Source organism: Dendrobates tinctorius, unplaced genomic scaffold (assembly GCF_039654945.1).
Source record: "Dendrobates tinctorius isolate UK_male_01 unplaced genomic scaffold, ASM3965494v1 ptg000073l, whole genome shotgun sequence".
Classification (NCBI taxonomy): Eukaryota; Metazoa; Chordata; class Amphibia; order Anura; family Dendrobatidae; genus Dendrobates; species Dendrobates tinctorius.
Window position 1 is genome coordinate 37687821 of NW_027361741.1, and position 17225 is coordinate 37705045.

The window sequence follows — 17225 nt, forward strand, 5'->3', positions numbered from 1 at the left end:
CACGCAAACACGGGGAGAATATACACACTCCATGCAGATGTTGTCCTTGGTGGGATTGGAACCCAGAACTCCATCGCTGCAAGGTTGCAGTGCTATCCACTGAGCCACCGTGCAGCCCACCGTGTTATCCTTTTGAAAGCTGCTGCCTTTGTTCGGTCCTGGAGATCCATTTTCCTGCCAGCAAGACGACAACCAGATGAACAGGCTGCCCTCTGACACAATGCTTTGAAAGTGACTACGTAAGGCCATGCTCACAAGGATCACAATTGCGGTATTTTATGTGTGGATAATTCACATAATCTATTAGCACTGTGGATATCATTTCATAAAAACCCATGCCTACTATGCGTTTAAACATACTGCGGAAATGTTTGCGTTATGGTGCATCCCCATCTCCCCTAAGCTTCTATGAGGAGCAATTGCAATTTTACATATAAGTGCAGAATCTCATCATTTTTCTCAAAAAAAAAAAAAGAAAAAAAGTTTAAAACATGCTGCATCAAATCCACATCAAGAAAGAGGGTAAATTCTTCAAAACAAAAGGCAACAAAATGCAATAAACAGCAAATTCCTAGAGCAGGCACATGCAGAAAACACACAAATGGCAAGGTGAAGCATGAGGAGACCAAGACTTGATAAGAAAGTTGTGATTAAAGTAGTTGACTGCAAAGGCTAAAAGGAGGGCACCAAATATGTGCAAGCAAACATTGGCCGTCTACGGTACACCCTGTATGGGGACTGGAGAGTTGCTTTAAACAGGTTCTCTGGATATAAATTGATGAGTAGTGATGAGCGATCGTGCTGTTACAAGGTGTTATCGGAGCATGCTCAGGTGCTAACAGAGTGTCTTCAGCATGCTCGAATATGTTAGAAATCCCGCGGCTGCATGTCTCATGCCTGTTTGACAGCCACAAAACATGCAGGGATGCAACACCAGGCTCAATCATAAGCTTTGGTGGTGGCCAAATGTAAACATTGAATGAAGCTGAACAACATAACTCTTATGAGTAGCAGGCGCTACCAGGCACCGTACATCAGCTAATTATCTTGTCGGGCCACCACCATCTGATATTACTGACCTATTCTAAGGAGAGTTCATTAATAAACGCCTGGAGAACGCCTGCAGCGCTTTATTTAAATTTTCAGCTACTTTTTACAGTACCAACGAAGTCTATGAGGCTTTCAGAAATCTCATGCACACACATTGGGTTTTTTGTTATCAGTATTTTGTGCTTTGCATAGTTTTTTGGACTTCGTTCAGCGTTTTTCATCCCTTGACATGAATGGGTGGTGAAAAAAAAATGCAGACATCAGGTTTTGCTGTGTTTTTTTGTGTAAAAACCCGATTCTGTGAAATAGGACTATTTTTTTTGTTCAAAACTAAACTTTATCAATATGCACAAGAGATAAATCTAGCTTGCAAAACCGCAGCAAAAAAAAAAAAACAAAAAAAAAAACCAAAACACAAACATCAAAAACGCAACAAAAAACCCTGAAAAAAACGCCTAGTGTGAACTTACCCTTATTCTCTGGTGTGTTGTGTTACATTCCTGTGGATTTTTTTGGTACCGGTTTTAGTCAGGTGCGCTTTTAACATTACAGGACATGCATGTAATTTATAGATTTCTCTTAGAATCAGCTGAGTGGTAATGTCTAGAGATGAGTGAACCCAAACAGTAAAGTTCGGCGTCCGTACCGAACACCTACTGTTCGGGCACCGACACTCAACATGGACTTCACCAGGAGGTCTGTGTTACCGTTTGGGTTCGGCCCCGTGAACACCGGGTGTTTGTTGCACTGTCATGTGCATAACAGCGCGGCAAAATCATTACCGCCGGTCAGACAGCCGCAGTTTCCACGCTGTCAAATGACAGCTGCAATTGGAGGTATAATATTTACTTCCGGTCACTGGTGAGGGCTGATGGGACTAATGTTTCCATCAGCCTATGCCTGCTGCCACTAATCACAGTGAGAGGATGATGGGAGTATTCATCAGCCACTGCCTGCGCTTTAAATAATTGAAGAAAAAAACAAAAAAACCTGAAGTGGGTCCCCCTGTATTTTTGATAACTAACCAGGCAAAACTCACAGCTTGGGGGCTGTAACACTCAGCAAGGCTGGTTATCAAGAATAGAAGGGTCTCCATTCCTATTTTTAATTATTTAAATAAATAAATAAAAAAAAAAAAAAAAAATTAAAAATGTGCGGTCCCCCACCCCATTTTTGACAAGCAACCAAGCTGAAGCACATAGCTGGGGGTGCCCTGGTACTCTCAGGCTGGTTAGGGACCATGGATATTGGCCCTCCCAACCTAAAAATAGCAGCCTGCAGCAGCCCAGAAAAGGCACATCTATTCAACATGGATGGTGCCAAGATACGAGCATCCAGGCTGAGAACCACCGATGAATGAGCTGCTGCTAAATCCCTGCTAGCACAGTGAGAAAAAGCCTCACAGTGCAGAGGGGTGAATTCACTGCAGTTCTCCAGGAGAAATTTCTCACAGTGAACTGCGGTGAACTGTTAGGGTATGTGCACACGTAGCGGTTTTGGCCGCTGCGGACCCGCAGCAGTTTTAGCTGCGGTGTACAGTACCATTCAAATGAATGGTAAAAAAAAAAAACCGCTGTGTAGACGTTGCAGAAAGATCCGCGCGGATTTGCTGCGGTTTTGAAACCGCAGAAAGAAGTGACAATCCGCAGCGGGTTCCTATGTCCACCATTGTGGAGATGGTGAATCCGCAGGACCAAACCGCAGATAATCCGCAGGTCTTTTGACCTGCGGTTTATCTGCGGTTTTTGCAAAATCCGTGCGGATTAATCCGCAGCGGATTCCGCAGCATCTGCACACACCCTTAGACTTTTTCACACTGCTAGCAGGGATCTCACAGAGGTAGCCACTGCAGTTCAGGGGCCCAGCAGGGAACGCAGCCTCAGTGACCTGTGGTAACTTCGATGACATCACTGCTGGTCACTGATGCTGCGCTCAGAGCAGCTCATTTTCCCAGCAGTTCTCAGCCTGGATGGTTGTATCTTGGCAACGTCCAGGTTGAAAACGGTTTATTCTCCCCGACATGGATTACGGTGTGGGACAGAACGACGGACAGATGAGGGATATGATTGCTTTTTATTTTTGTCAAATTCCAGGAGATCATGGCTTAAAAGGAATGGGCGATGATGTGGATAAGGTTTAAATTAGAAACATTAAAGGAGTCTGTCATTCCTTCAATTAAAGGACTTTATTCTTGCTATGTGTTTCTTTACAATATAACTATAGTATTAGTAACGGAAAGGTGTCTTGTAGACACCTCTCCATCACTAATCTGTGTCACCGGACAATACAAGGGTAACATCATCCCCACAAATATGAACCCCACTTGCCACCACTACAGGGCAAGTGGGAAGAGTCGGGAAAGTACCAAGATTGGTTCATCTAATAGATGAGCCTTTTCTAGGCGGCCGTTTTTAGGCTGGGGGGGCAGCAATATCAACGGCCCTGTACCAGCCTGAGAATACCAGCCCAGAGCCGTCTGCTTTAGCTTGGCTGGTTATTAGCAAGCTTTGCTAACGCTGCCAGCTGAGGGTTGAAGCCCCCAAATGTGTGTTTTGCCTGGCTGGTTATCAAAAAAACAAGGGAACCCAAGTCATTAAAATTATTTATTTAAATGTAAAGAATTTTTTCACAGTGAACACTCTGAGCTCAGCGATGCACCGAGAGACTTTCTCCCTGTGTTAGCGGTGATCTCTCCGAGCTCCCCCCAGTTCAGGGGCCCGGCTGGGAACGCAGCCTCAATGACCAGTGGTAACCTTGATGAGGTCATCGCTAGTCACCGATACTGCACTCGCAGCAGCACATTCACCAGTGGTTCTCAGCCTGGATGGTTACATCTTGGCACCATTCAGGTTGAATATTATTAATCTACACAATTCTCTTTTCAGTAGTTACTATTCCCTATGGTGTGTTAGTTTGAACCTGTTGATGTGTTTGTTTTTGTTGTGCATTATAAAATAAGATTTTGAATAAGAAAACTATTATTCCCCAGACATAGATTACGGTGTAGGACAGAACGACGGACAGGTGAGGGATATTGTTGTTTTTTATTTTTTGTTTTATTACAGGAGAAGCGGGATTCAGTGGAATGGGCATTAGGCGATTATAAATGAGTGTTATTTTTAAATAAAAAAAAAAGTGTGGTTTTGTTTTACTTCAAGTAAAATACTTTATTCTGGCTGTGTGTTTATTTACCATACAACTAAATTAGTAATGGATAGGTATTTTATAGAAGCCTCTCCATTACTAATCCAAGGGCTTGATGTCGCCAGAAATACAAAGGTGACATCAACCCACATGCCACCGCCCAAGGGTAACTGGGAAGAGTCAGACAAAGCGCCATAATTGGCTTTTTCTGGGATGCTATTTTTAGACTGGGGGAGGCAATATCAATGGCCCCTTACCAGCCTGAGAATACCAGCTGAATGCTTTAGCATGGTTGGTTGTCAAAAATGTACGGGAACCCAAGTCGTTTTTTTTTTAATTAAAAAAAATAAAAATCAGAATGGGGACCCCCTATACTTGATAACGCTCCTTGCTAATGCTGACAGCTGAGGCTTGTAACCCCCAGCTGGTTATCAAAAAACACAGGAGGGGCCCACGCTGTTTTTTTTCCTTGTTTAATTATTTATTTAGAGCGCAGATGAGTACTCTCATCCACCTCCTGCGCTCTTTGTCATTAGCAGCAGCAGGCATAGGATGATGAGAGCAGTAGTCTCATCAGCTGACACCAGTAACCGGAGGTTTTACCTCCGATCACAGCTGCGGGCTTACGCTGTCATCTGACAGCGTGGGAACAGAGGCTGTCTGTTTGGCGGTAATGATTTTACCGCCGATCAGAAGCAGTGTTTGCCGTGCTGTCATGCACATGGCAACCACTGGATGTTTGGGCCCCCCATTCAAGTGAACATGGTCCGGGCACTGTTCTGGTACCCAAACTTGTTTTTAAGCTGTTCGTCCGAACCCAAACATCCAGGGGTCTTCCCATCTCCAGTAATGTCAAAAGCAATTATTAATAGGTGCATTTTTTTTTTTTTACCAATAAAAACCATGGAGGTCTATGGGAGAAAACAAAAACAATGCAGAAGGCCACACTGACCATGCTGGGATACAGAATAAGAAAAAAAAGCCATAAACAAAGTGCAACTTAAGTGAAGAACAAGAAAAAAAAAAAAGCAGTGTGTACATCACCTTATTTCCCTGCCCACAGAGACCACCACCATCATGTGATGGCACAGTAATAAGCCGTTACCGGTACTCACCTCCCAGGTGTATGCGACTTTGGGGGGAACCTCTAGGCCGAGGTTCTGCAGCTGCCGGTCCTTGTAACCCTCGTACTGCCTGTAGCCAGCGTAGCCTCCGCCTGTCCCCAGCAACAAGTACAGCGGTCTGACCCTGGCGCCCACCGCAGCCGACGCAGCATGGAGTCTTCTCCCATCTACACAATGCAGAACACATGAGATGAGGACACCATGGAGACACTGAGGCGCGCACAGTGCTGGGAGTACTCACTGGAGTGGAGGCTCCTCCTGGGAACACTGCTCTGAGTAAGGCGTCCTGCCTTCAGGAAGCTGAAAGCAAAGGCAAACATTACAGACACAATAACCACAGGCCTCTTTATGGTTGATGGTCCTTCTGCTCCCACGGGCGGACCCTCCACCTGCCCTCCGCTGCTATATTAATGCAACGCACCTATTGAGTCTGTGCTGACAGCCGCACGCCCTCCATATGCACAGCGCCATCTTTGTTCATACACTAAGGGGGCGGGGCTAAGGCAGAAAACGTCACTAAGCTGGCAGCCAATCACGTGCCTTAAGTTACTTCCGTTCTCAAAAACCAGGACAAAAGCAGAGCAGACGCGCCATATTACCGGAGACCAAAGTCAGCATGTGGTTATGTCAGGAGGTGGCGCTATCGGCACCCTGGTGGGGGGGGATAAACCATCTTCTACGTGTGTGTCTTCATCGCTCTGACTGCTGTGTGCACATTACATAACGTGCTGGCTCAGGGCAGTTTCTATATTAACCCCTTCACGCCAGGGCAATGATTTGTTTTTTCACTTTTGCTTTTTCATAATATGCTTTCAAAAGCCATAACTTTTTTTTTTTTTTAGTTTTCCACCACTATAGCCACGTGAGGATATTTTTGGCTGCAGGGCGATGTTACCTCTTGAATGACCCCATTCGTTTCACCGTAGGATGTAATGAGGTGAGAAATGTAATTCCGCTTTTGTTTTTTGAGTTTTGCTTTTATTTTGTCCGTTCCCTTTCTACACTTGACCCGGCAGTATGATTCTACAGGGAAGTGCGATTACGGCGATACCAAACTCACTTTTTTTTTTAAATTCAGAAGTTTATAACAAAAAAAAGTTTGCATCTCCATTTTTTGGAGACATGTAACAATTTAAGACTGTGTGCACACGTTGCGGATTCTGGTGTGGATTGATCCGCACGGATTTTGCAAAATCCGCAGGTCAGAAGACTTGCAGTTTATCTGCGGATTAGGCTGTGGTTTTCCCCTGCGGTTTATCACCTCTACAATGGAGGAGATTGTAAACCGCAGCGGAATCCGCAGAAAAGAAGTGACATGTCAATTGTTTCTGCGGATTGGAAACCGCAGCAAAAATCGCGTGGAAACTTCCACACCGTGTGCACTGCGGTTTCCATTTTCCATGGGTTATAATGGTACTGTACAACGCAGCAGATTCTGCTGCAGATCCGCAGGGCCAAATCCGCTGCGGCTCCGCAGCAGAATCCGCAGCATGTGCACACACCCTTAGGCTATGTGCACACGTATGCAGAAAATTTCTGAATAAAAACCGGACTCCTTCCCAGAAAACGCATGTTTTTTTGCCGTGCGTCCCCAGACACATAGAAAATAGGTAGAAATGCGGAATTTTCCGCGAAGTTAATTAGCATGCTGCGGTTTTTTTTACCACGAAGCGTTTTTTTCGTGGAAAAAAGCGCATCAATATGCACAAAAAGTGCAAAATGCACTAAAATGAATGGGAAGCTTCTTTTAAGCGTTTTTTGAGCGGATTTTTTGTTTTTTTCTACCTTCACCTTGGTTTCTGCTGCACCTAAAGGCCCCGTTACACATAACGATGTCCCAGCGATCCCACCAACGATCCAACATGGATGGGATCGCTGGGACATAGGATGATCGCTGGTGAGTTGTCACATAGACAGCCCCTCCAGCGATCAGGACCAGCGAGCAAGCTGGTTTCCAAAGTAAACAGCGGGTAACCAAGAGCCGCGCGGCTCTTAGATACCCGCTGTTTACATTGGAAACCAGCGTCGCTGATCTCTCGCTGCCACACGCAGCGATGCGCGCTGGCCAGCGGGAGACCAACGAACAAAAAACGGCCCAGGACGTTCAAGCGCGATCAGTGATACCCGGCAGGGGGGCCGGTCACTGATCCATGTCACACAGCAATGTCGCTGGCGAGATCTCTGTGGCGTCACAAAATCAGCGATCTCACTGGCAATATCGCTGTGTGTTACGGGGCCTTAATAAACTAAGGACATTCTTAGGCCGGGGTCAGACTTGCAAGAAACGTGCAGCTGAACGCTCCGATCTGAGTGCCGGGTATTGACGTGCAAGACTCGTCTAAGTTTCTCGCAAGTTTGACCCCGGCCTTAAAGAGACAGTGTTCTTGTGTCTACCTCCGTGTACAGCTGAGTGAGCCGATCTACCACAGTAGATACAGTTCATTCCACTGTTCACCTATACCGTCTGGTCATGATCGATCCTTCTTGTGCTAGTTGGCACGATGAGCCATATCCTTTAGGCCTGTTTCACACTTCCGTTTTTGACCATCAGTCAAAATCCGCCGTTTTAAAAAAAAAAACGGACCCGCCATTTTTTTGGCGGATCCGTTTTTGTCCCCATTGAGTTGCATTACCGGCGGATCTTGACAGATGGCCATCCGTTGGATCCGTTTTTTTGCGGATCCGCCAAAATGTTTGCGTCCGCCAACATGCCCGGACGGACCATGCAACGTTTTTTTTCCTGCAGGATCCGCATTTTAGAGTGCGCATGCCCGGACGAAGGAAGACAGCCGGAAATTTAACCCTGAAATCATTTCTGGCGGACGGAAAAAATTCTCTCTCTCTCTCCCCCCTCCCGGGCTACGTTTCCTTTAAAATTCTTCATTCATCGGATCCGTTAAAAAAAACGGTCCAGTGGCATCCGTTCACATCAGTTTTGCAACGGATCCGCTTTCCGCCATTTTGGCGGATTTTAACTGACACAAACAACTGAAGTGTGAAACAGGCCTAAGGTGAACGTTGTGAGTCGCCTGTACTTCATGAATGACTCTCACTGGGTGAAAAATGACACTGTCCAGCTGCAGATGTGATCTAAACTCTATCCAACCAGTAGCTCCAGTCAAAACCTTGAAAACAATGTGTTATTGGCTAACAATAAAAAAAATTTGTTGATACAACTTTGTAGTAAATGCAATGTTTTGATAGCCTCTTATTGCAATGTTGTGGCAACCAAAAAACATAATTCTGCACAACCAAATATCATATGTGTATTTTTAATTTTGTTTTATTGTTGTTTTTTTCTCTATCACTTCATTGGGTTCTCAGGGGACAATGAGAGTATGTTGCTGCCACAAGGAGAAAAAGATAGAGCCTCCTCAGTACACCCATCAACTGACACAAAGCTAATCAGTTTTAATAAATGTAAAAACAATGGGCTAGAGCCCAAGCCAGCTCACCATCTGCCACAGGTGCTCGGAACTCCGCTCAGACCAAACGTGAAGACAATAGAAAAATTAAAAGGATTGATGTTCCAGCTCCATAAAACTTCTTACTTTATTCTGAATATTTTAAAACATAGTGAAAAGGCCGAAGAAATCCTCCATAGTAAAGGAATGCGCACAGGAGCGCTGGTAATAGAGCAACACGTTTCAATCACAGGTGGGTCTTTATCATAGCATAGCTATGATAAAGATCCACCTGTGATTGAAACACATTGCTGTATTACCAGCGCTCCCATACGCATTCCTTTATTATGGAGGATTTTTTCTGCCTTCTCACTATGTTTTAAAATATTCAGAATAAAATAAAAAAATATTCAGGATTGAGAGTCCTCAGTAGTTGATACCTACTGAGGACTCTCAATCCTGAATATTTTTCTATCTACTGGCTAACACGGTGCAAAGATATACATCTTTCCTGTATCAGAATAAAATAAGAAATTTTATGGAGCTGGAACATCAATCCTTTTGACTAATCAGTTTTAGCTTAGTGTTAGGAGGCAGACATGGGTTTGCTCCCATACCCATTTGAACCTGAGGGCTTTGTTGGGTTTTATTAATATTTTCCTTTTTTATTTCAGATTCCACTTATGACAACTGGCAATAGAGTGTAACCACTCACTCTGTCTTCCCACCTAGATACTGAGAAAAGAGTGTGGTCTGATTCACACCATACCCTCTCTGGTCATCACAGCAAGATCCTACACCTCAAGAATGTCTTGTGGTGGCCAGGAGGACATTCCTTGCCACCTATCCTCAGCCCAATCGTCCACCATAACTGTTAGGCGTCGGGTTCCTGTCGCTGCACAGCAGGAATCCCAAGCCTTGCCTTTGGCGGTCTCCCATTCCTCTCCAGCCACAAAGGAGGCTGCTCAGCAGACTCTTCGATCCCAGCGCTCTGCTCAGACTAGCACTGTGGGTTTGGTTGCTGCTGCCACCTCTGGTCCAGCTATAGCAACGCATGCTGGTCAACAGAGAGCTACTCCAGGGACTAAGTCCTCCTTTCGGTCTACTGAGCATGCCTGTGGGACGATCTCTCATTGGAGATCGAAGGTCACATGCTCAGGTCCTGCTCCAGCTCGGATTGGACCATCAGGAAGGTCCTGGAAGGACGCTGCTATTAAAGGTTCGCATGTCCGCTTGGCCATGTGCTAGTATACACAGTATTTGGTAGATGTGTGTGTGTTGATTAATGCTTGTGAAATGCTGACTGACTTATTATGAAACCCCTTCCCTTTGATAGGCATGTTGGTAGGGTTAGAGTTTACAGTCAGTGCTGAGTTGTGACACTGCCTAGCGCCACAGTGCTCCCTGCTCCTCACACATGCTAGCACCAGTGTGCGTCAAGCTTTAAGGCACCACTGTACCGTATTTACTGCAGCACCTGCCAGAGCAGCGCCGTGCGCACTTCTGTACCATTAGAGTGCGCTTTCCAGTCCTGAGTCTAGGCTGGTTAGTGGTGTCCGCCAGTACGGCACTGTATGCACTTCAGTGCGGTTTCTGTTAGTTTAGCTTCTACCTGGCACTGCAGTTGCGGCGCCAACTGCTAGTGGTCTAAAAGGACTCTAACCCAGCGTCTTTAGGGCTGAGTCCTGAGACTGTACACTAGCGCTCACCCCGCCGAGTCCTGTGACATTAACAGGTTCCGGCATTTGTTACAGCAGCTCTGTGAAGCAACAGAGTTCGCTACCGTACACACCGGGTCAGCGGTTAACCCGCCGGTGTTTTGTTAGTACTCCATCATTACTGAGCAGCAGTTTTCCATCTCTGCACGGTGGACCCCGGGTTGCGATCGCACTTATGTTTTATATTTAGTGCGATCCGCAACCCTAACATTATAATAGCACCAAGGTCTGGCTAGTAATGGCGGACGAACAGCGACTGCAGCGGTACATTCAGGAGCTGGAGGGCAGGTTGGCAGCTCTCGAGCACTCAGCCTCAGCTGTGGATGTTACTGCAGTCGCTGTTCAGGTAGCCACAGAGGCTGTCTCCCTTGTGTCCGTGCCATCCCTGCCCCGACTTTGTCCCGCCTCCCATTGCTGAGACATTCTCGGGCGATAGTGCTTCTTGTAGGGGTTTCGTGAGCCAGTGTAGCATACAGCTGGAGCTGCTGGCGGTACGATTCCCCTCCGAGCGGGCTAATGTGGGATTTGTTATTTCCCTCTTGTCGGGCAGGGCTTTGGAGTGGTCCACACTGCTGTGGGAGCGTGGTGATCATGTGATGCAGCGTGCCTCGCAGTTCTTGGGCACTCTGAAGCAGGTCTTTTTGGGACCGCGTGTCACCCATGTGTTAGGAACGGCGGAACACACTAAATAAAATAATAAAGTGCGTTCCACCGTGCAGAAGGTGTTATAACTGCTTCTGAGTAATGGCAGACGTGCTATATGGCGGTATAATGCGCACAGGTTCAACTTCACCCGAAGTGCGCAAAGCGGACTCTGTTAACTCACAGAGGCTCTGTAACAAACATACAAAAAGCTGAGCCTGTAAGTGTCACAGGCCTCAGGTAAATGCACACATGGTATCTGGTCACAGGAGCGGGAACCAAGGCAGAGGAGCAGCGTCCGTCTAGACCTACCGTGCGGCGTTGCTACTGCGGACGCCAAGGAGGGCTGCAACTGCAGCGTGGTGTAGGACACTGCCGTTAGTTGACAAAGCAAAGAAGCAGGCACAATGTCGGATGCTAGCACTGTGGATGATGGTGTAGTGGCTTGAGGCTTGCCACGCGCTGGCTCTAATCTAAGTCCCTGTACACATTCATAATATCAGAGGGAGGGGATCTTAATGAGTCATTCACAGGTTCATACCTCCATCATCATTCACACAGTAGGAACTAGAGACTACACTAGCGCATGGCCAACCGGTCATGCGCGCTTTTTATAGCCGGAAGCTTCCAGATCTCCGAAATGGACCAATGAGATCTGGAGCAATGAGCATACCCAGTAGGAGAACAGAAGGACTTAGTCTCTGGAGCGATCTGCTGCAAAGCAATCTCCTCTGCGGTAGATAGACAGCAGGAGACCGCAGAATGTGAGGCTCTGGATTCCTGCAGAGCAGATGCAGAAACCTGACGCCTAACACCATGATACCGCGCTCCAGCTGCTGGCATTATCGCAGGGCTCGTCTCTGGTCAGCTATTATGCCATCCAGTTCCGGACGCTGGCTTCAGAACTGGAGTGGTCAGATAAGACCCTTGTTCTGGAGAGGTCTGGCTGACCATGTAAAGGACGCCCTGGCCACCAGGGAGATTCCCGCCACAGAAAAGGTTGGAGCGGTCCCAGTGTAGGTTTAGGTTGGCACCCAGTTTTGCTAAACCTCCGGAACCTCCCAATCGGGCGTCCGAGCTCCAAGAGGCCATGGGGAATTCTTGTGCGGGATCCAGGTCCCGGTCTGCGCGAGCACCCTTGGTCTGTCACATTTGCCGGCAGTCTGGTCACCCTGCCAACAGGTGCCCACAGCGGCCAGGAAAACGCTCGCCTCTAGTGGCTGTTGGAGGAGGCCTACTAGATACAGCAACGTTTTCCTCCAAGCTGTCCTTTGAGGGGACGCTTTACTTTGGCTCTTCCACTCTGACGGTGGAGGTTTGCATGGACTCTGGGGCGGAGGGCAATTTCATGTCATCTGCCTTCGCCCAATGGCACGCAATTCCTCTGGTTTTACTACCTCAGCCAGTTACCATCAGAGTGGTAAATGGAGCGACACTACCCTCTCAGATCATCCACCAGACCACCCGGCTGATACTCTCGCTGTCTCCTTCCCATCAGGAGACGCTATCTCTCCTTGTCATGCCCGAGGGTATCGAACCAGGTCCTCTTAGGGGTCCCCTGGTTGCATCATCACTCTCCCCATATAGAGTGGTCCTCGGGGAGAATTCTTGGGTGGAGTAAATCCTGTGACGGTAGGTGTCAGAGGGAGTGCGTTCAGTTTGCCTCCACTGAAGTCCCCGCAGATCTCTCCTCTCTCCCCAAATACTATCGACAGTATGCAGATGTGTTCTCCAAAAGGCGGCGGAGACCCTTCCACCTCATCGCCCCTACGACTGTCCTATTGACCTCTTGCCTGGTGCTGAGCCTCCCCGGGGTCGAATCTATCCCCTATCTCTCCCGGAGACAGAGGCCATGTCTCAGTATATCAGGGAGAATCTGGCAAGGGGATTCATTAGGAAGTCGGTGTCACCAGCGGGGGCGGGATTCTTCTTCGTCCAGAAGAATAATGGAGAACTACGTCCCTGCATCGATTACAGGGGTCTTAACGCTATCACCGTTAAGAATAAGTATCCTCTACCCCTGATATCGGAACTGTTTGATAGGCTACGGGGAGCGAGGGTGTTTACTAAACTTGATCTGCGGGGGGCTTACAACCTGATTAGCATCCGTGAGGGGGACGAATGGAAGATGGCTTTTAACACCAGGGACGGGCACTATGAATACCTGGTGATGCGCTTTGGGCTCTGTAATGCTCCAGCCATCTTCCAAGACTTTGTGAACGACATCTTCCGGGGTATGCTCACCACCTCAGTAGTAGTCTATCTGGATGATATCCTCATCTACTCTCCAGATATTGACTCCCACCGGAGGGATGTTTGCAAAGTTTTCGACCTCCTACGGGTGAACTACCTGTACGCCAAGTTGGAGAAGTGTGTGTTTGAGCAGGAGTGCTTGCCTTTCCTGGGCTATATCATCTCCACCCAGGGATTGGCCATGGATCCTGCCAAACTACAGGCGGTGATGGATTGGCAGGAGCCCCATTTTCTCAAAGCAGTGCAGCGCTTTATGGGGTTCATAAATTATTATCGCCAATTCATCCCCCACTTCTCGACTTTGGTGGCCCTCACCAAGAAGGGTGCAAATCCCAAGTTGTGGTCAGAACCTGTCTAGTCCCACTATTCCCACTTCGCTAGCGCTCCCATTCTACATCATCCCGATGTAGATAAACCCTTCATTTTGGAGGTAGATGCCTCTTCCGTCAGTGCTGGAGCGGTCCTGTTCCAGAAGGACACGCAAGGTCAGAAGCACCCATGCTTCTTTTTCTCTAAGACCTTCACACCGGCGGAGAGGAATTATTCCATCAGGAACAGGGAGTTGCTAGTGATGAAGTTGGCCTTCTGAGAGTGGAGACACCTCCTGGAGGGGGCTCGCCATCCTTTCAAGGTGTTCACCGACCACAAGAACTTGGTGTATTTGCAGATAGCCCAGCGGCTAAATTCTCGCCAGGCCAGATGGTCTTTGTTCTTCTCCCAGTTCCATTTAACCCTCCATTTTCTCTCCAGTGAGAACAACGTCCAGGCCGATGCTCTCTCCCGCTCCCTGGTGTCATTGGAGGAGGAGGAGGAGGCTGATCGTCCCGTCCAAGAGCCTGAGGACCGTGGCTCCGGTCGCCCTTGAGTCAGTACCTCCGGGCAATACATCTGTCCCTGCCCGTCTACGACCGGAGGTCCTCTCTTGGGCTCACTCTTCCAGGGTGGGTGAACACTTTGGGACGAAGCGGCGGACCTCTGAGCTACTGGCGAGGACATATTGGTGGCTGCATATGGCCCGGGACGTTGGAGACTACATTCGGGCATGTGTCTCCTGCACCCAGAACAGGTCTTCTCGGCAAAGGCCCACTGGGTTACTTTACCCCCTGTCGGTGGCAGACAGGCCCTGGGAAATGGTCGGCATGGACTTCGTGGTGGGTCTACCCAAGTCCAGTGGCAGCACAGTTATCTGGGTTGTCACCGACCATTTCTCCAAGATGGTGCACCTGGTGCCACTCTCGCGGTTACCTTCTGTACGGGGCTTGGCGACATTGTTCGTTAAGCATGTCTTTCACTTGCATGGCATGCCAGACAAGATAGTCTGTGACCGGGGTCCCTAGTTTGCGTCTCGGTTCTGAAGAGAGCTTTGTAATCTGCTCAGTATTGAGCTAAATCTCTCGGCCTATCATCCCGAGACGAACAGGTTGGTAGAGAGACAACCAGCCTCTGGTCACATACCTACAACATTTTGTCACAGCCAGGCAGGATGACTGGGCATCCTTGCTACTGTGGGCGGAGTTTGCTTTAAACAACGCTGTGGCCGATTCCACTGGTCAGACCCCATTCCTCAATTATGGCCAGCATCCACGCGTCCCTGTCCCTATGCCTGTGTCGTCCACCGATTCCAGGGTGGCAGACTAGGCAGTGGAGGCACGTGGCATTTGGGATTGCACTCAGGATGCCATCCGGGCCTCCTAGGAGAGAATGAGGGTCTCCGCCGACACACACCGGCGCCTCGCTCCGACTTTTGCTCCTGGAGACTTAGTGTGGTTCTCCGCCCGTAACAGGCTGCGGGTTGAGTCCACTAAATTCACACCCTTCAAAGTCCTTGAGCAGATCAACCCTGTGGTCTGCTGTCTGACCCTTCCACCACACTTAGCTATCACTGACACCTTCCACGTGTCCCTCCTTAAGCCTGTCCACATGTCCTGGTTCTCCGAGTCATCTGCTGGGACATCAGACCTGTCCTCGGACGAGTTTGAGGTTAATGCCATTATGGGATGTAGGCTGGTACGTGGAAAAAAGTTTTATTTGGTGGACTGGAAGGGTCATGGTCCAGAGGCTCGGACCTGGGAGCCAGTGGAGAACATCCGCGCTCCTCTTCTCGTTGCGGCATTTGAGTGTAGCGAGGCTCAGAGAGGAGGGGGCCCTAGGAGGGGAGGTAATGTTAGGCGTCGAGTTCCTGTCGCTGCACAGCAGGAATCCCGAGCCTTGCCTTCGGCGGCCTCCCATTCCTCTCCGGTCGCAGAGGAGGCTGCTCAGCAGACTCGTCGATTCCGGCGCTCTGCTCAGACTAGCACTGTGGGTTTGGTTGCTGCTGCCACCTCTGGTCCAGCTATAGCAACGCATGCTGGTAAGCAGCGAGCTACTCCAGGGACTAAGTCCTCCTTTCGGTCTACTGAGCATGCCCGTGGGACGATCTCATTGGAGATCGGAGGTCACATGCTCAGGTCCTTCTCCACCTCGGATTGGACTATCAGGAAGGTCCCAGAAGGACGCTGCTATAAAAGGTTCGCATGGCCACTCGGCCATGTGCTAGTATACACAGTATTTGTAGAGGTGTGTGTGTTGATGGATGCTTGTGAAACGCTGACTGACTTATTATGAAACCCCTTCCCTTTGATACGCATGTTGGTAGGGTTAGAGTTTGCAGTCAGCGCAGAGTTGTGACACTGCCTAGCGCCGCAGTTTTCCCTGCTCCTCACACATGCTAGCGCCAGTGTGCGTGCGCCAAGCTTTAAGGTACCACTGTACCGCATTCACTGCAGCGCCTGTCAGAGCGGCGCCGTGCGCACTTCTGTACCATTAGAGTGCGCTTTCTAGTCCTGAGTCTAGGCTGGTTAGTGTTGTCTGCCAGTACGGCACTGTATGCACTTCAGGCAGGGGCGGACACAGACTGTAGTGGGCCCCTGTACAAGAAATTTTTGGGCCCCCCAACCCTTCTTAGGGCAACAAAGTTATTTGTTATTTGTTGTTATCTAATATTGAGGCTATGCAGGGCTGGATATAATATCTGTATAGAACATAATGATAATGTAACCCCCCCATAGAATATAATGGATTCCCCCCATATAGTATAAAGCAGCCCCTCCATAGAATATATGGCAACCCCCTCATAGGATATAATTCAGCCCCTTATATAGTATAATACAGCCCCTCCATAGAATACAATGTAGCCCTCCTCATATAGTATAATGCAGCCCCCATAGAATATAATAAATATAATACAGCCCCCCTATAGAATATAATGTAGCCCCAAATAGAATATAATACAGCCCACCTCCCCATAGAATATAATGTAGCCCCCCCATATTATATAACACAGGCTCCCCTTATAGAATATAATGTAAAATGTACCCCCCAAGGTATATAACACATCCGCATAGTATATAGCCCAGCACCACATGGTATATAGCCCAGCCCACCATGGTATACAGCCCACAATGGTATATAGCCCACCATGGTATATTACAGCCCAGCATGGTATATAGCCCCCCAGAATGGTATAATACAGCCCAGCATGGTATAATACAGTCCAGCATGGTATACAGTCCCACCCAGCATGGTATAATACAGCCCAGCATGGTATATAGCCCTCCCCCAGCATGGTATAATACAGCCCAGCATAGTATATAGCCCCCCAGCATGGTATAATACAGCCCAGCATGGTATATAGCCCCCCCAGCATGGTTTAATACAGCCAAGCATGGTATATAGCCCCCCAGCATGGTATAATACAGCCCAGTATGGTATATAGCCCCCCAGCATGGTATAATACAGCCCAGCATGGTATATAGCCCCCCCCAGCATGGTATAATACAGCCCAGCATGGTATATAGCCCCCCCAGCATGGTATAATACAGCCCAGCATGGTATAATACAGCCCAGCATGG

General features: G+C 48.3%; 2 protein-coding genes across 3 annotated transcripts in view; one reads left to right on the plus strand and one right to left on the minus strand.

Moving 5' to 3' along the window:
* Positions 1 to 5882, minus strand: part of PISD (phosphatidylserine decarboxylase) — a 39890-nt gene extending 34008 nt beyond the window's left edge. The window contains exons 1-3 of one of the 2 annotated variants that reach the window (XM_073582805.1): positions 5740 to 5882; positions 5560 to 5618; positions 5310 to 5485 (exon numbers count right to left, since the gene is read on the minus strand). In XM_073582805.1, the coding sequence (XP_073438906.1) occupies positions 5310 to 5485; positions 5560 to 5618; positions 5740 to 5789 (285 nt within the window). In that variant the 5' untranslated portion in view covers positions 5790 to 5882. Of the gene's footprint in view, positions 1 to 5309; positions 5486 to 5559; positions 5619 to 5739 lie in introns of those variants that run through there. The other variant, XM_073582806.1, reaches the window with a different exon arrangement.
* A 102-nt stretch (positions 5883 to 5984) lies between these two features.
* Positions 5985 to 17225, plus strand: part of LOC141096266 (serotransferrin-1-like) — a 187480-nt gene continuing 176239 nt past the window's right edge. The window contains exon 1 of the mRNA XM_073582799.1: positions 5985 to 6255. The gene's annotated coding sequence lies outside the window, so the exon portion shown is untranslated. The remainder of the gene's footprint in view (positions 6256 to 17225) is intronic.